The sequence below is a fragment of the Coregonus lavaretus genome (assembly GCF_964263955.1).
Source record: "Coregonus lavaretus genome assembly, chromosome: 32".
Taxonomy (NCBI): Eukaryota; Metazoa; Chordata; class Actinopteri; order Salmoniformes; family Salmonidae; genus Coregonus; species Coregonus lavaretus.
This window is the reverse complement of record NC_140019.1, coordinates 17,994,984-18,019,665: the sequence shown is the minus strand read 5'-3', so window position 1 is coordinate 18,019,665 and position 24,682 is coordinate 17,994,984. Positions and strand designations below refer to the sequence as shown.

The following is a 24,682-nucleotide window of genomic DNA, read 5'->3' as shown; positions in this document are numbered from 1 at the left end:
AGCCAGCTATACTTTTCCTAGACTGAAAATATATGTTCTAGTTTGCTAGCGAACGTTAGCCAGACTACTTAGTGGATAGCTAGCCACACCATTTTACTTTAATTATGTCAGGAATTAAAACATTTAACGAAGCAAAACAGATTGCCATAGAAACCCAGTTTACCTTCCATTAAAACCAACATAAATTTCGCTGAAAAGTAACAGTTGCTAGCTAGCTAGGCCACACCAGTGATGAGGAACAAAACACAAGAATGTAGGAAGACAAATGAAGTATATTGAGTAGAACGTCATTGGATATAGTCTCAAATATTTTGTTATCTTTTTTAAGAGCAACGGGGATGGCAGGTAGGATTTAGTTTCTCCGTCTCTGGCCCACACTCCAGTACAGTAGTCGGCGGTAATGCACCATAACGATGGATGCCAACCGCCGATAAACCCCACCGAAGAAGAAGGAGACAAACGAAGTACACAACCAAGTACTTCCGGTTAACCTCCGCTCCGGATATGCCTCACTTGAATCTGACCACTATTGAAAAGCTCTAAACTTGATAACTCATCTTCTTATCTCTAAAAGTACTGTTACCATATTCAAAAAGAAGCAGCATACAGTTAATAATCCAACGGTGTCAATAATAAAATGTCGAGAAGACGGCACAGTGACGGAGATGATGGTAAGTGGTCTTTAGCTAGCTAATTCGAGGCTAAAGTAGTTAGCTAACGTTCGCTGAAGCCAGCGTGAGTTGATGCTGCTCGGTCTGACTGTAGTCAATGTGCAGCATGCTAAGTTAGCCAAATAGTTAGCTAGTTACCTTGTGTACTAGCTAAATCTCCATAGTCAGTTCAATTAGCTAACGTAAGGAGTTATTTGACTATCGGTTCATACATCAATGTGAAACACCAAACCAGGTATTTTGCAAGTCATTGGCAGTTTTCCAACACCCCATGATTAACTAGCCTGATGGGTTAACATAGCCTTGCCGGTTAGCTAGAAATTGGCTAACTAGTTAGCTACCTAGCTACCCGTCGTTCATCGTATGCAGCAAAATCACAGCCATATACTACCAGTGGCAAGTGGTAGTGTAGCGGTTAAGCTTGTTGGGCTAATAACCGAAAGGTCGCTGGTTCGAATCCCCGAGTTGCCTAGGTGAAACATCGGTCGATGTGCCCTTGAGCAACACCCTTAACCTGATCCCTGGCCGTGACCCCACTCTTCGAGGGTGTCTCAGGGGGAGTGGGATATGCAAAAAAAAACACATTTACAATTTGAAATGGGACAAATGTAAGCCCCCACCTAATTTATTTATTTATTATTGTTATTATTATATATTTGTCCTACAAATAATTGATCTATTGTGTTGTTGTTAACCACTGTAACCTTAAAGCGCTAGTCAGTAGTTGAAACAATAAGAGTTTCCCCCGCCCCTGTTTCGATCAAACGCCCCTGTTTCGATCAAACGCTGAGAGATGGGGCTGGAGAAATGTAACCACTCTCAAATTCATAGACATAGCTAAGGATGCAAGGACCATCCATGATATCAGCATTTTAGTTTGTTTACATTTAGTTTGTTTACAAACATTGGAGTAAAACAAGCTTGTATTTTGGGTTCTGATGGGTTATGACAGTTGAACTAAGCTCATGAGGCATTTATAAGTTATATTCGTCAAGAATCAATGGGTACGTATCATTAATTTATAAGTCCACAAATGGATGTAGCAACTGCAGATTGCCCCTTTTAACTACATGTTATTTTGGGGCACATTTCAGACCCTGGGGGTGCCGGCAACCAGTGATGTCAAAAAGTTGCCTCGCTAGCAGGCTTGTAGCCTCTGCCATTTACCCCACAATGGATCTGCAAAATAATTATTTGTGAAATTAACTAGTAGCCAGGGGGAACGGCATGTGGTCCGGGAGCTTGCTAGGAACGGGTGACGGTGGATGTGGTTGGAAGAGCGCGCTTGTTTGAAATGGGAAAGCGTCGCGGTATCTTGATAAAGAAGAACATCAAGACGAAGCAGCTGCTTTACAAGTGGGATGCGCTGTTGAGGGCAACATCCCGAGGGGTTCGTGCTGATTGTATGGAGATTGTGACAGCCAGTTAAATGGCGTCCCTTGAGAAGGCAAGAACAAGATGTATGTCAGGAGAAGTGCAGTATTATCATAAGGAGACGTAGACTTGGAATACGGAGGACGAATTGAGGGAAAAAGAGAGGCAGAGGAGGTCTAAGAGAGAGAGGGAGGAAGAGGGTGAGCTTGAGTCGGTTAAAAATGGTGGGGGAAAAGGAGATGGTTTGTTAAAGAAGAATGGTAGAAAGTGTAAGCAGTGAGCTGAAGACAGGAGGAGAAATGGAAGTGAATGAGGGCGAAGTATCGGAGGTGGTAGGTGTGGTAAAGTTCTCGGAGCCCGAGGCTTGCACCGAGGGTCAGGATAAAGATGAGTCTGTGACAGTACATTTTACATTTTAGTCATTTAGCAGACGCTCTTATCCAGAGCGACTTACAGTTAGTGAATACATTTTTTATTTTTTTTATTTTTTATACTGGCCCCCCATGGGAAACGAACCCACAACCCTGGCGTTGCAAACGCCATGCTCTATCAACTGAGCTACATCCCTGCCGGCCATTCCCTCCCCTACCCTGGACGACGCTGGGCCAATTGTGCGCCGCCCATGAGTCTCCCGGTCGCGGCCGGCTGCGACAGAGCCTGGATTCGAACCAGGATCTCTAGTAGCACAGTTAGCACTGCGATGCAGTGCCTTAGACCACTGCGCCACTCAGTAGAAGTGAAGTCTTTGGAAAAAGTGGACCCTTGCCTTTTGGCTGATCCATTTGTGGTTTCAGGGTGGGTGAAAACAGAGTTGGGTGCTGTGGAATCGGGGAGGGTAACCAGAAGTGGTCTTGTGATAATTATTTGTGTTTCTGCTGGTTAGAGGGAGCAGGCGCTCCGCATTATACGAATGGGGGCAAGAGATGTGAATTGTTTTGCTCTCAAGAAAAGGGTGCCATTGAAAGGAGTGATTACTGGGGTAGCGGTAAATGTGAAAGCTGACCAACTGAAGGGGAAGATTCCCGGTGTTTGTGATGCTCGTCGTTTGGTGCGACGCAGACAGGGTGGCGTGACTGGTGAAACAGAAGAGTCATTGTCTGTTCTTTTGAGTTATCCTGTACAAGCTTTTGTGCCGAATACATTACGTTGTTACAGGTGTCAAGCTTATGGGCATGTGGCAGCAGTGTGTAGGGGGGAGGTTCCTAGGTGTGAGAAGTGTGCAGAAGGGCATGAGACATTGGGGAAAGTAGTGGTATGTATTAATTGTAGGGGTGCCCATGGGGCTGGGGATCAGAAATGTCCAGTGCGAGAGAGGCAGGTTGAGGTTTCCAGTTAGAGTAGTGCAGAAGTTGTTCAATGCTGAGGCAGTGAAGAAAGTAGAGGAATATGGGTCAAGGGGGAGGGATCCTGAGAGGAGTGGTGTGAGTAGTAGATCTGTACCAGTACAGAGGGATAAACCAACAAGTGATATGTTTCAGTAAGATTTGATTTTTATCAACTGTACTGCAGGGATGGAACGTAAGTCGCAGAAAATTGAGGTTGTGGTGGCAGCTGCAGAGAGGTATTTGGGTGTGCGAGACTTGACATCAGAAGAGTTACAGGGTGTGTTAAGTGGTGGCGTCCCATCCTTTCGTTAGCCTGAAGTAGGACTAAATAGATTTAAATAGTGGAGTATGGTGTTTTTTATTTTTGTGAGATTAGTGTTAGATGGTAGGGTATTATTTGTAATTTAAAAAATGTAAGCAAAGTATAAGGGAGTTATACTCCAGTGTAGTAGGTGACGGTAATGCAAGATTTATTGGATGTCAACTGCCGTTAAACCTCATAGAAGAAGAACTAGTAGCCAGTTACACTACTGTAGGATAATGTTTTTAAACAGAGAAGAATTTCCTCTATCAGTGAGTTAGCACAAAATATTCAATTGAAGGAAGGATTCATCTCAGGCAATCTCTTCCATCTCACCATCATGTATCCATCTCATTCTAGGTGGCCAGTCTCACAAAAGAAGGAGAACGTCTGAGCCAGTTGAGATTGAGGATCGCCTGGAATCACTAATATGTCGAGTGGGAGAAAAGGTAATAGGGCTTTGCAGTAAGTGTGGGTATGTTTTCTGGATGATACCCATGTGTGCATTTTGTCACTATACTGTTTGTCTGATTTGACCCCTGAAATCAGCAGATGCTGTTTTCCAATAATTTCTTCATTCATTTGCAGAGTACCTCTTCCCTGGAAAGTAACTTGGAAGGTCTCGCAGGTGTATTGGAAGCGGACCTCCCCAATTACAAAAACAAAATCCTGCGCATCTTGTGTGCTGTGTAAGCTATTCCAAGTTATTCTAATGCATTTTAAACACTTTTAGTGCAGTCGTAGGTACAGTACAAAAAGGTTCCATGTTATAATTGTGTGTCTTGTTTTGACAGGGCTCGACTTCTACCCGAGAAACTGACTGTTTACACAACACTAGTGGGCCTTCTCAATGCCAGGAACTACAACTTTGGCGGGGAGTTTGTGGAGGCCATGATCAGACAACTCAAAGAGACCTTGAAGGCCAACCTGTACACCGAAGCTCTTTACCTGGTAAGTGTTTGGTGCGATGAAATAATTGGTTCACCAGGCAAATTTAGCAAGGGTCTCTCAAAACAATTACAGATGCATTACAATAATGTTTGACACACTTTTCTCTCCAGGTGCGCTTCCTCTGTGACCTGGTGAACTGCCACGTGATCGCTGCCCCCTCCATGGTGGCCATGTTTGAGAACTTTGTTAGCGTCACTCAGGAGGAGGATGTGCCACAGGTTACATGTTATTGATATATTTTAAACTCATGAATTGTATGCAAGTACGCTCTGTGGCCAGTTTATTAGGTACGGCCATCTACTACTGGGTCGTACGCCCTTTTGCCTCCACAACAGCTGGGGCATTTAAACATAGCTCAGTTGGTATCAAGGGATCTAATGTGTGCCAGGAAAACATTCCCCATACCATTACACCACCGCCACCAGCCTGTACCGTTTACACTAGGCAGGATGGGACCATGAACTCCTGCTGCTTATGCCAAATGCTGAGACTGCCATCAGCATGACGCAACAGGAACCGGGATTCGTCGGAGCAGGCGATGTTTTATCCACTCCTCAATTGTCTAGTGTTGGTGATCGTGTGCCCACTGGAGCCGCTTCTTCTTGTTTTTAGCTGATAGGAGTGGAACACAGTGTGATCGTCGTCTGCAATAGCCCATCCGTGACAAGGACCGACAAGTTGTGCGCTCTGAGATGCCTTTCTGAACACCACTGTTTTACTGCAGCTGTTAGCTTGCACGATTCTTGCCATTCAACGAGCTGTGTTCACCCACAGGGCTGCCGCTGACTGGATGTTTTTTGTTTGTCGCACCATTCTCGGTAAACCCTAGACACTGTTGTGTGTGAAAAGCCCAGGAGGCTGGCTGTATCTGAGATACTGGAACCGGTGCACCTGGCACAGACGATCATACCATGCTCAAAGTCACTTAGGTTACTCATTTTGCCCATTCTAAAGTTCATTTGAACAGTAACTGGATGCCTCTATGCATGCTTCATATAGCAAGCCACGGCCATGTGACACACTGTCTGTAGGAGCGAACCATTTCGTGAACGGGGTGGTGTACCTAATAATCTGGCCACTGAGTAGATATACAGTTTAGTTTGACTATTGGTGCATTTTGACTGTTTCTCTCTTTCCAGGTGCGTTCCGACTGGTTTGTCTATGCTGTACTCTCCAGTCTCCCCTGGGTTGGGAAGGAGCTTTATGAGAAGAAGGACGCGGAGATGGACCGGCTCCTAAACCAGATTGACGGTTATCTCAAGTACACTTTCTTTCTGTCTTCTACTATAGTTTGGTATTTACATATCTTTACATTTTTGTCATTTAGTAGATGCTCTTATCCAGAGAAACTTACAGTAGTGTCTTTCTGGCTCTTTTGTTGAGGAACTGTGCATGACGTAATGCAATTTAAATTCATGCGTATTTTGAGGGAGACGACTTTGTCAACTGCATTCAATAGTGGTGAGACGCTCATGGTGACACCGATCTATTGTTTTTCAGGAGGCGACTGAAGACTCATGTCCCCATGCTTCAGGTTTGGACGGCAGAGAAGCCACACCCACAAGAGGAGGTAAGTTGTTTTTATTTATTGTGTTTTTATTTGTATTTGTCTGACCAAGTATTGATTCAGTGTTATTTTAAGATCCTATTCTGGATTTTCTATTTCTTACCTTTGATATTGAACACTGCATTGTTGAGGAAGAGCTTGTAAGTAAGCATTCTATCCTGTGCAAGAGACAAATACACTTTGATTTGAAGTAGGAGATACCAGTTTTGAGAAGTGTTATATTCATTCACCACCTCCTCTCTCTCCCTCAGTATCTGGACTGTCTGTTCGCTCAGATCCAGAAGCTGAAGAAGGACCGCTGGCAGGAGCGCCACATCCTGCGGCCATACATCGCCTTTGACAGCGTGCTGTGCGAGGCCCTGCAGCACAACCTGCCACCCTTCACCCCGCCCGCCCACATGCCCGACTGCCAGTACCCCATGCCCCGCGTCATCTTCCGCATGTTCGACTACACCGATGCCCCCGAGGTACCGTGTAGCACTCCCTCTCTCAGACCAGTCAGAATACAGAGAAAGAGGAACGTTTGGGAATAGGGTTGCCATTTGGAATGCTCTGACTAGCCTTTCTCCCTCTCCCTGACTACAGGGTCCTGTCATGCCAGGCAGCCATTCTGTGGAGAGGTTTGTGATTGAGGATAACCTTCACAACATCATCAAGTCCCACTGGAAAGAAAGGAAGACCTGGTGAGCTGTTGTACATTCTAATGGACTTGTTTATGTGTCCTCTTGTTGTGAGAGTGAGTTTTTGAATTTCTGACTTGTGATTGAGCAAATGTGACTAAACACTTCTTATATCAGTGCTGCACAGTTGCTAAGCTATCCAGGGAAAAACAAGATCCCGCTCAACTATCACATTGTGGAGGTAAGCCCATTACGACTTCATATCAATGAGTTTTATCAATAGGGGAACAGGACCTTAGTTAACACTTCCATTCCGCTTCGTCTTTCTTCTGCCAGGTGATCTTTGGAGAGCTCTTCCAGCTGCCCTGTCCCCCCCACATCGACGTCATGTACACCACGCTGCTCATCGAGCTCTGCAAGCTGCAGCCAGGCTCCCTGCCCCAAGTTGTATCCTTCACCCCACTACTGGGACACAATGTTTGACTACTTCAGAAATTCATTTTTCTTCTATGCAAAACATTTGAGTACGGGGAAACTAAGGTACACAAAATACCATGGGAAAATACAGAAATACGTTTTTCAGAGATCCTACTTTTTTAAATCAAAAACCATAATAGGTTTTTTATCAGGCTTGGATACTTGTTTTACATCACATCAATAGTGAGAGTTAACCCCTTAACAGCCTCCTCCCAGTTGGCCCAAGCCACAGAGATGATGTACGTGAGGCTGGACACCATGAACACTACTTGCATAGACCGACTCCTCAACTGGTTCTCCCACCATCTGAGCAACTTTCAGTTCCGATGGAGCTGGGACGACTGGTAAGATCAGCTGTCTTCCTCAACTGAATTATTTGATGTAGTTGAAATCACTCCTTATTATGGCTACGGCAATGCTTATCTGTTCACATTCATCTCCAAAGGGTGGACTGTTTGGCGCTGGATGCAGACAAGCCCAAGCCCAAGTTTGTCAAGGAGGTTCTGGAGAAATGCATGAGGTATTTCCATTCAGATCCACTACTCCTGTGTTGCACCCAGCTTGTTTTAGATCATACATAGGGAGGGATAGGTATAGAGATGGCTCTCCTTAGTCTGTCTCTAGAAAGTGACCAATGAGCTTCTGCTCTTCACCTCCAGGCTCTCCTATCATCAGCGGATAGTGGACATCGTCCCTCCCACTTTCTCAGCCCTCATCCCAGCTGACCCCATCTTCTTTTACAAATACCAAGATGAGGCCAACAGTAAGTACACCGCCTCTCCAAGGGTTTATTTATTCATGCATTTATTTCTGTAAGATGCTGTCTCTGTTGGTTCATCATAGCCTGGGGACTAAGACGACTCAAATGTGCTTGTCTTTTTTGAGCCTGGTTTATAGAAAAGTATTGGTCTGCCATTTGGTTTCCTGTTGTATTGTAGAAGTGGTGCCTTTTGAATGTCAACCTCGAAGCCCCAGGGGTATCACTGCACATTAGTGTTGTTATCCAAGTGAACTAAATACGGTGTGCACATTCTTCTTTTTCTGTTGAACTCTTTGACGTAAGCACCATCAGAAATACAACATGAATACACCACTGCCTTTGTCCAGGTGCGCTGCCAGGCTATGCCGTGGCCATAGCGGTGGGCAACGCCATCAAGAACCGGGCCTCCAACGAGGAGATCCTCACAGTGCTCAAAGACGTGCCAAACCCCAACCAGGAAGATGACGACGGTCAGTTAGCCCCCTAACACACTCCTCTTCCGTGTTCCTATAGGGATATGTTCTACTCATTTCTCACTCACTCCTCCTTTGTCTGTTTCCAGATGAGGGCGAGGGCTTCAACCCCCTGAAGATAGAGGTGTTCCTGCAGACCCTCCTCCATCTGGCTGCCAAGTCCTTCAGCCACTCCTTCAGTGCCCTGGCCAAGTGAGTGTGCCTGTTGTTCCAACCCACACCCTCCCTTCCTGTGCCCTCCTCTGTTGTGTGCCACAGAAAAGGGTGGCATTGTTCAGTCTTGAGGCTTAGTGTAGCATTGCTATGATACCAGGCAGTTGAATGAACACACGTGTTGTGTCTGTGTGTACAACACCTAAAGTGTTCTGTTTCTATCTCCCAGGTTCCATGAGATCCTGAAGGCCCTGACGGACTGTGACGAGGGCAAGCTGCATATCCTCCGGGTGGTCTACGAGGTCTGGAGGAACCACCCACAGGTTAGACCCACCTCATCCACCTACACTAAAACACTCGTTTCCACAGAGTTATAAGAAATATGTTTATTTTTTACAACCAAATCTCGATTTTTGATGTAAATGGAATGTTATTGAAGAGTCCAGACACCTTTTTGGGGATTTCACTTTTTAGAGAAACTTACCCCTAACAGCAAATAACTTCCTCATCCTCGTTGTGTAGTATGGGGGCCATGAAAAAACATGAACAAAGTCTCCAATAAACACCTCAAATACGTCATTTTAGAAATGTATAGTGATGCAGGTCTTTAGATGTTGTACACATGAAATTGTGTCATTCCGAACTTTATCCGCAACGTTATATTCCATTTTGTTGCGGCTCGAGCAATGTCTCTCCGTCCATTTTACAGGTAACTGCCAAAATAAAGGAAACACTTGAGTAAATGAGGGATACAATGTATATTGAAAGCATGGGGTGCTTCCACACAGGAAGTTCCAGACACTTGTAGAAGGCGCATTGAAGTTGTTCTGGCTCGTGGTGGCCCAATGCCCTATTAAGTCACCATGTTGTTGTTTCCTTTATTTTGGCATTTACCTGTAGCAGCAGGCTACATGGAAAATGGAACTGCTCGAGACTGCTCGAGTCGCGCAAAAGGGAATATAACATTGAGGATAAAGTTGGGAATGACACAATTTAATGTGTACAATACAATACAACATCTAAAGACCTGCACCACTATACTGAGAGCTTTGCCCTTTTCTAAAATGACGTTTTTGGGGAGGTTTAAGTTTTTTCAGGGCCCCCATACTAAACAATGAGGACGAGGAAGTGATTTGCTGTTTGGGGTAAGTTTCTCTAAAACGTTAACGTCACAAAACATACCATTTACATCAAAAATAACTCAGTTGGTAGAGCATGGCGCTTGCAACGCCAGGGTTGTGGGTTCGTTTCCCACGGGGGGCCGGTATGAAAATGTATGCACTCACTAACTGTAATTCGCTCTGGATAAGAGCGTCTGCTAAATGACTAAAATGTAAAAAACAACTTCTCCTTTAATATAATGTTGTGAATTGTGCCGTGACCATAGGTTGAATGGAGAAAGGTGAGAGTCTGTGGTGTAACTCAGTGTGGTCGACCTGTCTGTCTGTGCAGATGGTCTCTGTGCTGGTGGACAAGTTGATCCGTACACAGATTGTGGACTGTGCAGCCGTAGCCAACTGGCTCTTCTCCCCTAACATGGCTCATGAGTTTACCAGGTAGGCCTTAAACCCTCTGCATGTGCACGTGCTCGCGTTTGCTGTGTCTTCCCTTGCTGTAAATTAAATAATGCGGATATCTCGATCAAGTATGAAGTATGTATGCACTCACTAACTGTAAGTCGCTCTGGATAAGAGCGTCTGCTAAATGAATAAAATGTCAAATGAAAATGTAAGTAAAGTTTTCAGTTATCCTAATACAGTATGACATTTTTTTGTACTGTTTTGAAATGAATTAACTCATGGATAATCCATGCGTGGCCTTGTGGCTGGCAGGTTTTACGTGTGGGAGATTCTGCACTCCACCATCCGTAAGATGAACAAACACGTCCAGAAGATTCAGAAAGAGCTGGAGGAGGCCAAGGATAAGCTGGAGAGGCAACAGCATAAGAAGGTAAGCAGCAGGAGGGTGTCCTAGCAACCACTGCTGTAAGCAGAGCCTCTTATAAAATCTTTAAAGCCAAGAATTAACCGACAATATTGCTCTGAATATTGTACTGATTGTGCCAGTAGTTTTTTTTACCCAAGGTTTGCACAAAGCAGAATGTTCCCTTCTTGATTATGTAGTGACCTTTTAGATAGTGCCCTAGTTTTGCTGTCTAAACCCAACTAATTGAATTTGGACTTGAATGGACATACTGTCCCTTTCAAACATATTAAAACATTTTTATTAGTACATGTCAGCGCTATTACCATATTAAAGGCTATTACCATATTAAAGGAACTAGAGGAGCCAAACATACAAAAAACAAGCAAATAGGACTCTCTCTCATGTCTCTCTCTCCCTCATCTCTCAGCAGAAGGACAGTGGAGACGAGGAAGACATGGAGAAGAACAGTGAGGATGAGGATGGTCAGCTGGAGGAGCAGATCGAGCGTCTGCAGGAGAAGGTGGAGTCGGCCCAGAGTGAGCAGAAGAACCTCTTCCTGGTCATCTTCCAGGTACGGGTCTGGATGGACAATAAAGCTTTGTGAATTTGAATAGATTATGTCAGCAACATGGTTGCCTGTATTGTTCTCAACTGTTCAGCCCTTTCAGTGATGACATTCTGTATGATTACAGACCAATTTCAACCTTTAAATTCTACAATTTTTTTTTCTCTAACTTCTATTCCCTCTCTTCTGTCCCCGTAGCGCTTCATCATGATGCTGACGGAGCACCTGGTGCGCTGCGAGACAGGCAGTGTGGACTTCAGCACGCCCTGGTACAAGAACTGCATCGAGAGGCTGCAGCAAATCTTCCTCATGGTAGCAGCTACTCCTTCTTCAGTCTGTCATGAGTCCTGTCAATTCTATTCCATGTAATTCAAGTTCAATTGATGTTAATTTAGTTATTTGTGTTTTCCTTCTGCAGCACCATGTGACAATCCACCAGTACATGGGGACCCTGGAGAACCTGCTATTCACCGCCGAGCTCGACCACCACATCCTAGCTGTGTACCAGCAGTTCTGTGCCCTTCAGCTCTGAGCCCGTACACACCATACTTTACATACACAACACGCCATACTACACACACAGCCAGCTCTTGCATCAAGATTTCCTCATTAGACCTTTTTGTTATTTCGACTTTGTGTAGTGAGTGCCGTTCAAGGTATTAACTGTAAAATACCATACTTTTTAAGTAGTAACTTTGACAGATGTTGCAATCTGTATTTTGGGTCCTTCGCCATTTTTTATTTTTTTCCTCCATTTTGTTGTTCATTTTTACCACATATTACTCATATTCCTATAGAGTACCACCGTATGAGTCATAATACCCATAAAACCTGTCTACTTTGATGCTAGTTAGCATTTTCAAATCTGAGCGTAAATAGAGCCGAATCTATTGATAAGTCACCTTGTCCGAGAGAGATTTACATGGTTATCGAAACGTCATGCCAGGGTCAGCCTACACGAAACACAGCCTTTATTTTAAGTGTTTCTAAGATTCCCTATGGGAAAAATGAATGGTGGAAAAACGATTGGAACCATTTCCCTGTTTGACCGCTAGGTTTTATGGGTATTATGACACTTCCACTGTGGGGCTCTATTAAAGTGGATCTTTTAAAAACCTGAGGTTTCAACTGGGCAAAAAGCAGCGGGCGAGCCTGAATCCAAAGTGCTCTTTTTTATGTGTTTTATGCGAATTGAAATTGGGAAATGATTAAAACTGTAGAGTCTTATGTTGGCCACTGTGTAACACTTTGGAACCTTTACATTTCCTGCCCTTATCCCTTTCCTCTTAGCCACCTCTTCAAGGAAAGAAAACCTATGACTGACTTGGAAGTCAAAAGTGGGTGATTTAATAACTATTGTTTTTGTATATTTACAGGAGTAGTTTAAAACAGCACTTAACACACAATTTACACAATTGAATGTATAAAAGAAAGTGGAACAGACATAATTTATGTATCTGGATTTCATGAACTAGTCTGTACCTTTTTAACACCCCAAAAGCATATATGCCCATCAACATCTGTTTAATTCCATTGAAATTCCTTTTGCATGCAAAATATGTCCAATTTTACAGAGCAGAAATGACCTCAACTCTGCTCCGCCTCAGTACAAAGGTGCTATTCAGTGCATACCTGTATTAAAAGGAAAGCCCAGTTTACCATCACTGTAAAATAAAATATCACTATGTAAAAATGTAATCATTCACTTGAGATGAGAGAATGAAGCCATATGGCAAAGGTAGAAATAACCTTTCAGTTACATTCTAAATGCCTTCCTTACCATTGACTTACAATAGTAATCAGACATTTTATAGGGTATTTGTACTAGTCTCGGAAACCCAGACCTAGGAGCAAGAGCACTAGGTGTTGTGCATCCCATTTCCGACTCGTCCTCTGTCCCAGCTGACGCCAGAACTTCTTCAGACGTGTAAGCTGGAGCATTGGTACATTATGGGAGGCAACCAGTCTGTCTATAGAGACTATACTTGTACTATAAAGTGAAATTATCTATAAATATAAAGGAATGTATTGTTAAGTCAATACACTTGGCCTCCTGTGAGAGTTGGCGTGCTTCCGAAACGATGCCATTGAGGTGGTCATCTCAATAGCAGTTCAGTTAACCACTGGCCTGTTCCTCCTTTTGGTCAGAGTCTTGTGTGTTGTCAGTTTGGCGGGTCATCAGAGTTTGGCTTGTTGGAGTTGTTACAGGTTGTCAGAGTTGGCTTTTTTCCACCAGCCTGTGCCTCAGCGTCCAGTCTCCTGTACTCTGTGTGGAAGAAGATAGCGAAGCAGCAGGTAAAGACACTGCACAGACCTGCCATCACCAGCACGGGCACTGTGGAGAAACACACAGAAAAAGAGTCAATGGTGCGCTAAGCCCATTACCACCAGCAACTAATCACAGTGTGTGTTCTAAAGATAATCACACCGTTAGAGCCACAGGAAAGCCCCAGATCAAAACAATCCAAGCTTGTTCCTCCATATCAATGACATCAAGGCCTGAGAGGATTTCATTATATCATAAACAGAAGTGAGAGCAGCAACTTAACATCCATCATCACTGTGTTTTGGCCTTGGGATGTCTAAAAAGTGGATCTGCTTCCTTTACCAGAGGCATCATGCACGTCACTTCTTTTTGGAAGGGGAAGTAATAGCAAAATTCTATATATTTTTAATGTATACTATGTCACAAACTATAGCTTGTGGGGTCACTTGTCCCCTCAATTTCAATGGGCATGATGCATCTGCTACTAGTATTTTTAGCTGTGGCAAAGCATGTGTGGTTTAAAACGCTGTTTCAATTTCAGCCAAAATGTTGTCTAAACTGCTAACAAAACAACTAATAGCTGTAATTGCCTGCAGAAATTGAATTAATTTCTCCCTCTGATACATATGGCAGTTCTTGACTTACCCCTCCAACTCAAGGCTGCATCTCCTCCTGCAGAACAGGTAGAGAAGGGCGAGTCGGCCATTTGTTTGGTCAACCCCTGAAGAAGCAGTATATAGATAACTGACTGGATCTGTCTGGGGAACAAAACAAGCACATGCGTATTAACACATAAGCCTGTATTTACAGTCTTGCTCTTCAGTGTGTGTTGTCCTTGTATGAACCAGTATCAGACATATGTACCCTGATATGAAGATGAGGCCGGCTGAGGTGGCCTCTCCAACCGGGTAGGAGCACTCCACAGACAACTCCATGGCAACCGGGTAAATGGAGAAGCCGAAAAAGCCGAATAACGAACAAACAACGGCCACGGCTATTCCCTGGTTCCGCATCTGAGATACCTGGTAGGGGGAAACACATGGGGATGAGAAGGTGTTGTCTACACCACACATACACACAGAACGGGCGGCAGGTAGCTTAGTGGGTAAGTGCGTTGTGCGAAAGGTCGCTGGTTCTAATCCCCGAGCCGACTAGGTGAAAAATCTGTCGACGTGCCCTTAAGCAAGGCACGTAACCCTAATTGCTCCTGTAAGTCGCTCTGGATAAGAGCATCTGCTAAATGACAAAAAAATAAATAAACTGCAAATATATCCTATTTTCTTCCACCTTAGAAGAAAACTGTTTTGTCATCACAGTGCTTCATGAAGTACAAGACTGATAACCCTGACCTTTGACCCAGGCTCACCACTGAAAAGGCAATGCAGGCCAGTGCTGAAAGGCACATGTTAACCTTGGTGGCCTCTGTGAACTTCTTGGTTTTGTCAACGTACAGTCCCAGGAAACCAGCCCCGACAATACCGAACACAATGAAGAGACCCCCGCACAGTCCTGCAAAGTCCTAACACAACACACATTAAGGTTATGTTTCACATTGTTTCATTCGTTATTTTGGCGAGATGGTGAAAATATTGTTCAGAAAACAATCGTGGGCCATAATCTCATTCATTCTTTTGCAATGAAAAACTAATCTTGTTGGTAATTTGGGATCATAAGTGGGTGCTTACATTAGTGTATCCTCGGACACACATGATCTGCTCCAGCAGTGTAGAGAAGCAGGTGAACACAGCGATCCCCGAGCCGAAGCACAGCAGGAGAATCATGTAAGCCTTGTTCTTCAGCAACTACAAAGGAACAGGAGGCAGACTGGGGGTTAGAGATGCTCCTGTTATAGGATTGCAGTCAGGGATCATTCAATGCAAGATGTAGGCCACTACCCCTCTCAAATGTAGTATGATTAAAACTGAACCTATGTATAATGAGGAGTGAATGTGGAAATGTTGAGGGGTAACCAAAGATATTATCAAGTAGTACAGTATTGTCATTGTGTGCGTATGACTACTACTCACTAGCTTGATTCCCCCCAGGAAGGGCTCTGAGTTGGAGCTTTCTGCACTGGCTGAGGGGGGCGTTGGGGGGGCACTATCACGGATCCCCACTGTTGCGAGGAAACAGATGATGGCTGCTGGTACAGCATATATGAACAGCTGGGAAGATCAGTGGATGAGGAAAAAGTTTGTAATAGATTGATAAATGTATTGGTAATTTAAAGTCAAAGGCAATTTATCTTCATATGGTGCTAGCTAAACATTCTCCTTTTTCTTAGCTCACCAATGAAGGGATGTTGTTGGTGGTCCCCACAATCATAGGGGAAAAGATGCTAGCAACAAGAATCCCAAGGGGATTTGCTGAAAGGAGAAAAAGAAAAATGCCACCGAATATATTTTAAAATAGGCCGGCATGGTATTGTCCTGTATTTGAAGCCAACACTACCAGACATCTGACATTCTATTCCTACTTTCAGGAATCTCAGTTCCTGTAACTGAAAAATCAAAAAACCCAAGAGGAGCAACTGACAATACTAAACAAGTGGTAACTTGACCAATAATGTTCGACTTGACACAGGTGGTTTTAACAGAGTAACTTGAGGCCTGATGGGAAAAATAGTCCTGTACAGGACAGCAACCGTAACTCACTCACACATGGAGGCTATCATATTGGCGGTGGCCCGCTGGTGCTCTGGGAACCAGAGCGCTGCCAGCTTGGTGGGGGTGAAAATTACCAGGGGCTGAGCCAGGGCACACAGGGTTTGGCCCCCCATCACCACGGGGAATTTGGCCGCACTGGGAATGCTCCCCAGGACGCCCACGAAACGCAGCACAGCGCCCAACATGTTGAGCCAGGAACCCAGCACCAGCTACATGGGAAACAGGCAAGGGAGGGAACAGAATGCATGATTCAACACCAGTTCGCATTGGCTTTGTACGTGTTTTTCCTCAATTGGAAGAAAGGACAAAAGACAAATTAAACATGATACACTTGTGTGGATATTTGTTTACGTTATCTTATGATATCATTCATTCTCTTAACATATATTTTACTTTTTGTTCTACCTATCATGTTTTATCTCCTCTGTGCAGGTGCAAACTTGTACAACTGCTTAAAAAAAGTGCCATCTGCACGTGGCGGCTTCCTCTATCACTGACAGCAGACTTCCTATCCAAAGCACGCACACACGCTTACTTTCTTACTATCTGAAATGTTTCTGACTCAAACATTCACACTTCACTAAATTTCCCACATACACCTCTTTCATGGATATCTTGAAGGCAACAAACTTTCATTTCAAGTACTGGATATTGACTCTCCTCACAGTAGACAGATTCTGTTTTCAGAAACAGACACGTGTGTGCACAGACTTGTAAACCAAGACCAAGGCAGGTCTAATGGTCTGTTTTATTTATTTGACCTTTATTTATCCACGAAGTCCCATTGAGGTCAGGAGACCTCTTTTACAAGGGAGACCTGTGTGGGTTCTACCTTGACCAGTCTGTACATACCGTGATTCGGAGCCCTAAGGTGTCCAGCATCCATGTGGTCCCAAAGCTGAGAGGTATGGCTACCACCATGTAGATGATGGACAGCCAGTTGATCTGGTCCAGGGTGATACCCATGAACTGGGCTGACTGGTCCGCCACTGGAGCAAAGGTCAGCCATAACTGGGGATACAAGCACAGGCACAAACACATTTAGGATAATTTGATAACATACAATAAATGGGTTATTACATGATCTAATCTACATATTTCTTTAGTGCTGCTTGTACACACATCTGTTCTTCATTTCCTCAATCGTTCTATCTGTCCAAAGTTACAATGCAGAGGGCATACTGTCGGGCTGCACCACAGCCTGGTACGGCAACTCCACCGCCGCTGACCGCAAAGCTCTACAGAGGGTGGTACATTCAACCGAACGCACCATTGGGTGCACACTGCCTGCCCTCCAGGACATCTACAACACCAGGTATCGCAAGAAGGCCAAGAAGATCATCAGGGACCTCAGCCACCCGAGCCACAGCCTGATCTCCCTGCTTCCATCACTCAGACGCCGGCAGTATAGGAGCATCATGGTCAAAACTGTCAGACTGGCCAATTGCTCCAGTGGCGGACCAGTCAGCCCAGTTCATTGGTGTCACCCTGGACCAAATCAACTGGCTGCCCATCATCTACATGGTGGAGGCCATACTTTCTACCCCCAGACCATCAGGCTGCTGAATAGCCACCACTTGTCAGCTACCTGCTACAGTATATTCTTATTACTACAATTGCTCAGAGAAAGAGATTTAGTTAAAAAATCTCAAAAAGGTAAGGATCAAAACTATTGACACCCCTGTTTTCAATACCTCTGACCAAAGCACCGGTTCCAATCCAAATGCCAATGCCGTTTAGCAAACTCCAGGGGTTTACATTTGTTGGATGACATGAAAATAGAGCTATTTGGCCACTCAAACCAGTTATCCTCGCAAGGTGAGGTATTGAAAGGTATTGAAAACAGGGATGTCAATCATTTAGACCCCTAACTTTTTGAGAAAAAAAAGTAATACTTGTTTAACAAAATCTCTTTCTCTGAGCAATAGTATTAGTATAAAATAACATAATTTCTCCATTTTTGAGCATACAACATAGCTTAGTATATTTTATTATTTATACAGTCATTTTTACCCATCTTTATCAAGGGTGTCAATGATTTTGGACCCCATTGTATGTGATAATGTGATTAAAAGATACATCACTGAGCAGGAAGTAAATCACAGCCTTTCCTTGTGGAACGCCAAGTCACGTGAAAACAGAAGTTATGACTCACAAGGCTTTTGCACATGACCCAGCTTTATGCTGATCTAATCAAATCAGTGGCTACTATAAAGCGTTTACATAGGCCTATTTATATTGGCATTCACTGGTCAAAACGAACATGGAGAATTCCTATACTGAGAAGTGAGACCAACCATCCCAGCCAAATGAAGAGTGACAGGCCTATACAACCATAGCAGGTTAACCATATACAGTTTGACCCCTGTGCCTTCTCTTTCAAATATAACTTTTTTTTTTTACTTTAAAAGAGGACCAAATAAAACTCTCCTGCATTTCAACTTGAATAACTGAGGTTTTCTGGGGAAAACCAAAGCGTGCCATTGAGTGATTGTGTGACAGTACACAATACACAGTGCCTTGACAAGAGGCATAACCAATTGGATGGAAGTGAATTGTTCGCAGACACTGCAACAACAAAAAGGGACTCTGTACAATTCTCTCTTTTGTTGACATTCAAGAAAATCACATTTATGCAGCCGAGATGAAGGAGTAGGTCAGCTGACACGGGCACACAATGCCACCACTGTCTGCTGCATATGTGAGCACAGCATTCCACTGTAGGTTTCCACCTTTGTCGTTACATATAACCTCTATGAATGGATGTAGAATTCAAAGTGTCCTCAATCCATATACTGTATAGATGGTAGTACATACAAGTATAGCGTAATTACAGTGTGGGTTAAAGTAATTATATATATTTTTTTTTACATCTGTTTCTTAGATTCTAACTTACAATGAGGAACATGTTCTGTAATGATGCACGGAAACAACTCTGTTGACATGACAGATAATAAGATGGAATGTTGATTTGGTCCTCATCATGTATGGTTTTAGGGGGTATTTGCCCTAAGGCACACATCCCCTATTAAATCACTATGACTCAGGAAAGCGTGCAGTTTATTAGGCTAAAGATCAAATAAGTTACGATGAACTTCACAGGATGGTGGTGAAAGTTTACAATGATGAGTTTGATGCTCCTTGTCATAGCAACGTTGGATAGCAAAGCTCATGCGTAGAAACACGTCATCGGGTCTAATGTCTCGATCACACCGACAGCGTTTTTGCATTTCGGTACACCAGAAGTACATTCATTTCCAATGGAACACTGCGTTTGCCTTGCAGCATTGCATTGGAGAGGCAGATGCAGTGCGTTCTGTGTGGTGCATATGTTGGATTTATCGGCAGGTAGCTTAGTGGTTAAGAGCGTTGTGCCAGTAACCGAAAGGTCGCTGGTTCTAATCCCCTAGCCGACTAGGTGAAAAATCTGTCGATGTGCCCTTGAGCAAGGCACTTAACCCTAATTGCTCATGTAAGTCGCTCTGGATAAGAGCGTCTGCTAAATGACTAAAATGTAAATGTAGACGGCTTGACAGAAATTGACTTCTTGGCGCTGACGAAAACATGGATTACCACAGCAAACACTGCTACTCCTACTTCTCTTTCCTCATCTGATCATGTGTTCTCGCATACCCCGAGAGCATCTGGTCAGCGCGGCGGTGGCACAGAAATCCTCATCTCTCCCAAGTGGACATTCTCTCTTTCCTCCTGACCCATCTGTCTATCTCCTCATTTGAATTCCATGCTGTCACAGTCACTAGCCCATTCAAGCTTAATCCTTATCATTTATCGCCCTCCAGGTTCCCTTGGAGAGTTCATCAATGAGCTTGACGCTTTGATAAGTTCCTTTCCTGAGGATGGCTCACCCCTCACAGTTCTGGGTGACTTTAACCTCCCTACGTCTGCCTTTGACTCATTTCTCTCTGCCTCCTTCTTTCCACTCTTTTCCTCTTTTGACCTCACCCTCTCACCGTCCCCCCCTACTCACAAGGCAGGCAATACGCTTGACCTCATCTTTACTAGATGCTGTTCTTCTACTAATCTCACTGCAATTCCCCTCCAAGTCTCCGACCACTACTTTGTATCCTTTTCTCTCTCGCTCTCCTCCAACACTACTAACTCTGCCCCTACTCAGATGGTAATGTGCCGTCGCAACCTTCGCTCTCTCTCTCCTGCTACTCTCTCCTCTTCCATCCTATCATCTCTTTCCTCTGCTAAATCCTTCTCCCTCCGAACTCCTGATTCTGCCTCCTCAACCCTCCTCTCCTCCCTTTCTGCATCTTTTGACTCTCTATGTCCCCTATCCTCCCGGCCGGCTCGGTCCTCCCCTCCTGCTCCGTGGCTTGACGACTCATTGCGAGCTCACAGAACAGGGCTCCGGAAATTGAGGAAAACTAGACTCCCTACGGACCTGTCATCTTTTCACTCCCTTCTCTCTACATTCTCTTCCTCTGTTTCTGCTGCTAAAGCTACTTTCTACCACTCTAAATTTCAAGCCTCTGCCTCTAACCCTAGGAAGCTCTTTGCCACCTTCTCCTCCCTGCTGAATCCTCCTTCTCCTCCCCCTCCCTCCTCCCTCTCTGTGGATGACTTCGTCAACCATTTTGAAAAGAAGGTTGACGACATCCGATCCTCATTTATTAAGTCGACACCGCTGGTCCTGCTCACACTGCCCTACCCTATGCTTTGACTTCTTTCTCCCCTCTCTCTCCAGATGAAATCTTGCGACTTGTGACGACCGGCCGCCCAACAACCTGCCCGCTTGACCCTATCCCCTCCTCTCTTCTCCAGACCATTTCCGGAGACCTTCTCCCTTACCTCACCTCGCTCATCAACTTATCCTTGACCGCTGGCCATGTCCCTTCTGTCTTCAAGAGAGCGAGAGTTGCACCCCTCCTCAAAAAACCTACACTCGATCCCTCCGATGTCAACAACTACAGACCAGTATCCCTTCTTTCTTTTCTCTCCAAAACTCTTGAGCGTGCCATCTCTAGCCAACTCTCCTGCTATCTCTCTCAGAATGACCTTCTTGATCCAAACCAGTCAGGTTTCAAGACTGGTCATTCAACTGAGACTGCTCTTCTCTTTGTCACGGAGGCTCTCCGCACTGCTAAAGCTAACTCTCTCTCCTCTGCTCTTATCCTTCTAGAATAAGAGCCATCAGATCCTCCTCTCCACCCTTCCCCGGGAGTTGGGCATCTCCGGCGCTGCTCACTCTTGGATTGCGTCCTACCTGACTGGTTGCTCCTACCAGGTGGCGTGGCGAGAATCTGTCTCCGCACCACGTGCTCTCACCACTGGTGTCCCCCAGGGCTCAGTTCTAGGCAATCTCCTAATCTCTCTATACACCAAGTCACTTGGCTCTGTCATATCCTCACATGGTCTCTCCTATCATTGCTACGCAGATGACACACAATGAATTCTCTCCTTTCCCCCTTCTGATAACCAGGTGGTTAATGGTTAATGTTAACTAGCTAATGTTTCCCATGAATGGAAGTTAGGCTAGCAAGCAAGCTTTTTAGCCAGGGACAACAAAAAATAAAAGTGTGTACTGTATGACAGAGTGATAGACTGTTTCCTCAACATGAAAGAGAGGAGGATGGCATTAGCGTTTCTCTACAGGTAGTGTGAGTCAACATGTTTTTCTACTTGCACGAACGTGGACGGACACACACACACACACACACACACACAAATGAGAACCATGGACAGCCACATCATATTTAGCTTACGTTGATTGGACTAAATTGTTTTTGGTATCTTTTAGTTGTCACTGTATTAGACTAAGCAGAGGTGATCTGATGATGTTGAAATGTTGAAGTTGAAATGGTGCTGGAATAGTGGAGGCAGCTCCTGTTTTTTTTGCGACTTGTGGTAACTCTCTGTGGTTCTAAATCAATAGTTGTTTAGTGGTCCAAAAGTGTCGGAAACATGAACTTGCTTGACCATGCTGTAGGTCATGTAACTGTCTGTTACCGTACATGCAAAAAAAAAAAGGTGTGGTTGAATTGATTCTGCCACAGTGTCTTCTTATTGTCTCGGCCTTTAGGCCTATATATCACGTTCGCAGGGCATATATGGCTTGGCTTCCCCAGTGATTTTACCCACACACCGCGACTGGTTCTGTGTGGTGCATACGTTAGATTTAGGTGTAACGCTTTGAACACACCGACTGCGTTTTTGCGTTTTGGTACACCAGAAGTATATTAATTTCCAATAGAACGCTGCGTTTGCCTTGCAGCATTGCGTTGCAGAGGCAGTTGTAGTGTATTCTGTGTGGTGCATACGTTGAATTTATCGAACGTATGCGTCAAACTGTATGCGTAAACGGGGTGACAGAAATGGTAGCAGAAGATGAATGTTGAACTTTTGTTGCACACATATCTAGATGATGCTGCATACTATTTTATGCAATGACGCAGTCGGTGTGTTCAAAGTGTCAAGCAGTCTACGCATACAGTTTGACGCATACATTCGATAAATCCAATGTATGCACCACACAGAACATACTGCAACTGCCTCTGCAATGTTGCAAGGCAAATGCAGCGTTCCATTGGAAATGAATGTACTTCTGGTATACCGAAATGCAATGACACTGTCGGTGTGATCCAGGCATAACGGTTGTCTCGGGCCGAACTGTACATGTGCAGGCCTTCAAATCAAAGGCACTCCTTCGATATAAAGTTGTTTTTGACGAAAATGAAAACGTTTCAGTGTCACTTTCACGAGGTTGGAGTAATAACATGTTCAGCTACTTAATACATTGGCTAGAATCTACGTTATGCCTTTAGATTTCGATAAAATTAACAACCAAGGAAGAATTGTTGACTTCTTTCATTGACTTCCCAAACCCTGGCCAGGTCTGTTTGGTCTGTTTCTCAAGCGTTCCCAGAAGTCTTGCGATGTTGCGCCTCTCGGTTTAAAAACTCTGTGGAGCAGTCCTCCACAGAATGAATGGAATTCTACAGTATTTCAATTAAACGTTTCAATGCCAAAATGACATGTATTTACGTTTTTTTTTTTTTTTTTTTGTGGGGACAGTAATATTAGTACTTTCTAAAAATGATACTTGAAGGAAAATATTTGTATATATTTTATTTTTATGTTTAGCTCACATAATAGAATTTAAAAGTATGTATTAATGTGTCTGTAATAGAATTTGGCTTCTAAAATATGTTTTACGATGGGGAGGGAGTGCCAAGCTGGAGGCACGGTGGCTTCAAAACAGCACCCCCTGTCAGTCATCTAGTGTATATATAAATCATTGGTCATCACGCACTGCTTTTTATCAGCAAGTCAGTTTGGTGGAAACACCACTGGTGGGAAAATATGCATATTTTCTTTATACGGATTTGAGAATATTCGCATGAAAATCTGTCGCGAATTGGATGGAAACCTAGCTACAGAGATGTTACATTGCTACAAAAAGTTAAAAAATCACATAATTCATTCCTTGACAGATAACAGCCAACTTCATATGTGAGACAGCAAATGACAAGTAGGCTGGCTGCTTACCATAGAGTTCGAGCAATTCAGCAAGCACAGCACGAACAAAATGAACCATCTCCTCTTGTATACTTTGAATACAAGAAGTTTTTCGAGTATTGGATTGGGTTTACTCCGAACGACAACATCCGAGATATTATCTTCATTTTCCATGAGTAGTATCCAGCCAGATGCAATAGACTTTAAAATGTTTTTAAATAAATCTCAAACGAGCATATTGTTAAAGGGTTGTGTGGATTTAAAACGCTTATTATAAACATACATTGTCTTGTCCTTCTGAAAAAGAAACCCAACCGGCCGGTCTGGTCCAATATTTCGGTGAGGACAATAAGGATACTGTATAGTCATTCAGATTCCCCTCCCTTTTTCCCGTCCTACAAATTGAGTCCTAGTGCTAGTCGAATTCAATGCTCATTCGGCTTTGGAGCGCTACGGGGATATGCAGTTTGCTGTTCTAGCCCAGCACTAACACACCTAATTCTATTATTCAAGTGTTCAATTATTATAAGCTACACAATTCATGTTCATGCTGAATTTGAGGAGTTACCATCAGATAAAGGATATGAGATCAACATGATAGGCTGTCACATGTGGATTGTTTATGTCAATGTCAGTGGAGCCTGCTGAGGGGAGGACGGTTCATAATAATGGCTGGAACAGAGCGAATGCAATGGAATCAAACACATAGAAACTATGTGTTTGATACCATTCCACTAATTCCGCTCCAGCCATTACCACAAGCCCGTCCTCCCCAATTAAGGTGCCACCAACCTCCTGTGGTCAATGTGTAGGGCAGGCATCTTGAAGTGGCTTGTCAGGGTTGCACAATTGATTACTTGAAACTTTTCATTTTGGTGCTCGCTCTTTCATGTGAAGGATGTGTGGAGGCCTACCTGTGAACTGTCCACCCCAAATTCAGTGATGCAACATGTTTCTCCAGTCCAACATATTGAAAAAGCAAATATTGTGCCATTGATTAGGTTTGACCTGGAGTTTGACCTACAGGTGTAGGATCTTAATTTGACCAGTATTTTCGTAACATAATCATCGTGCAGCAACAGGATTTGAATGTTTAGTCCAT

The 24,682-nt window shown here is 44.0% G+C and overlaps 2 protein-coding genes across 5 annotated transcripts; one reads left to right on the top strand and one right to left on the bottom strand.

Annotated features, from left to right (window-relative positions):
- Positions 1-492: 492 nt before the first annotated feature.
- On the top strand, positions 493-12,600 carry LOC311107637 (nuclear cap-binding protein subunit 1). 2 transcript variants are annotated; one of them, XM_084150166.1, is made up of 22 exons: positions 493-671; positions 4,032-4,120; positions 4,260-4,360; positions 4,466-4,622; positions 4,733-4,840; positions 5,762-5,883; positions 6,123-6,192; positions 6,441-6,656; positions 6,775-6,872; positions 6,987-7,050; positions 7,146-7,256; positions 7,503-7,630; positions 7,732-7,806; positions 7,946-8,049; positions 8,394-8,516; positions 8,609-8,711; positions 8,902-8,995; positions 10,125-10,228; positions 10,505-10,622; positions 11,026-11,169; positions 11,362-11,475; positions 11,582-12,600. In XM_084150166.1, exons 1-22 carry the CDS (start codon positions 638-640, stop codon positions 11,693-11,695), a joined length of 2,391 nt encoding a protein of 796 aa, XP_084006292.1. In that variant the 5' UTR covers positions 493-637; the 3' UTR covers positions 11,696-12,600. The 2 variants fall into 2 exon arrangements, with proteins under 2 accessions (XP_084006292.1, XP_084006293.1); XM_084150167.1 differs by having other exon boundaries at positions 548-671; positions 11,029-11,169; positions 11,582-12,392.
- Positions 12,484-23,924, bottom strand: slc49a3 (solute carrier family 49 member 3). 3 transcript variants are annotated; one of them, XM_084150168.1, is made up of 10 exons: positions 23,611-23,921; positions 16,948-17,106; positions 16,088-16,304; positions 15,719-15,795; positions 15,457-15,594; positions 15,115-15,231; positions 14,796-14,948; positions 14,294-14,451; positions 14,075-14,187; positions 12,484-13,498 (listed from the first exon to the last, which is right to left on the bottom strand). In XM_084150168.1, exons 1-10 carry the CDS (start codon positions 23,752-23,754, stop codon positions 13,326-13,328), a joined length of 1,449 nt encoding a protein of 482 aa, XP_084006294.1. In that variant the 5' UTR covers positions 23,755-23,921; the 3' UTR covers positions 12,484-13,325. The 3 variants fall into 3 exon arrangements, with proteins under 3 accessions (XP_084006294.1, XP_084006296.1, XP_084006295.1); XM_084150170.1 differs by having other exon boundaries at positions 16,170-16,304; XM_084150169.1 differs by lacking the exon at positions 14,796-14,948 and having other exon boundaries at positions 23,611-23,924.
- Between the last annotated feature and the right edge of the window lie 758 nt (positions 23,925-24,682).

What these genes read in the sequence shown, in the direction of transcription:
- LOC311107637 (XM_084150166.1), top strand. Translation starts at nt 638, where the DNA reads ATGTCGAGAAGACGGCACAGTGACGGAGATGATG. An exon ending in GCACAGTGACGGAGATGATG is followed by an intron (nt 672 to 4,031) that starts GTAAGTGGTCTT and finishes ATCTCATTCTAG; the next exon opens with GTGGCCAGTCTCACAAAAGA. An exon ending in ATACCAAGATGAGGCCAACA is followed by an intron (nt 8,050 to 8,393) that starts GTAAGTACACCG and finishes GCCTTTGTCCAG; the next exon opens with GTGCGCTGCCAGGCTATGCC.
- slc49a3 (XM_084150168.1), bottom strand. Translation starts at nt 23,754, where the DNA reads ATGGAAAATGAAGATAATATCTCGGATGTTGTCGTTCGGAGTAAACCC. An exon ending in CCTTAGGGCTCCGAATCACG is followed by an intron (nt 16,305 to 16,947) that starts GTATGTACAGAC and finishes TTTCCCATGTAG; the next exon opens with CTGGTGCTGGGTTCCTGGCT. An exon ending in CCAACAACATCCCTTCATTG is followed by an intron (nt 15,595 to 15,718) that starts GTGAGCTAAGAA and finishes TGATCTTCCCAG; the next exon opens with CTGTTCATATATGCTGTACC.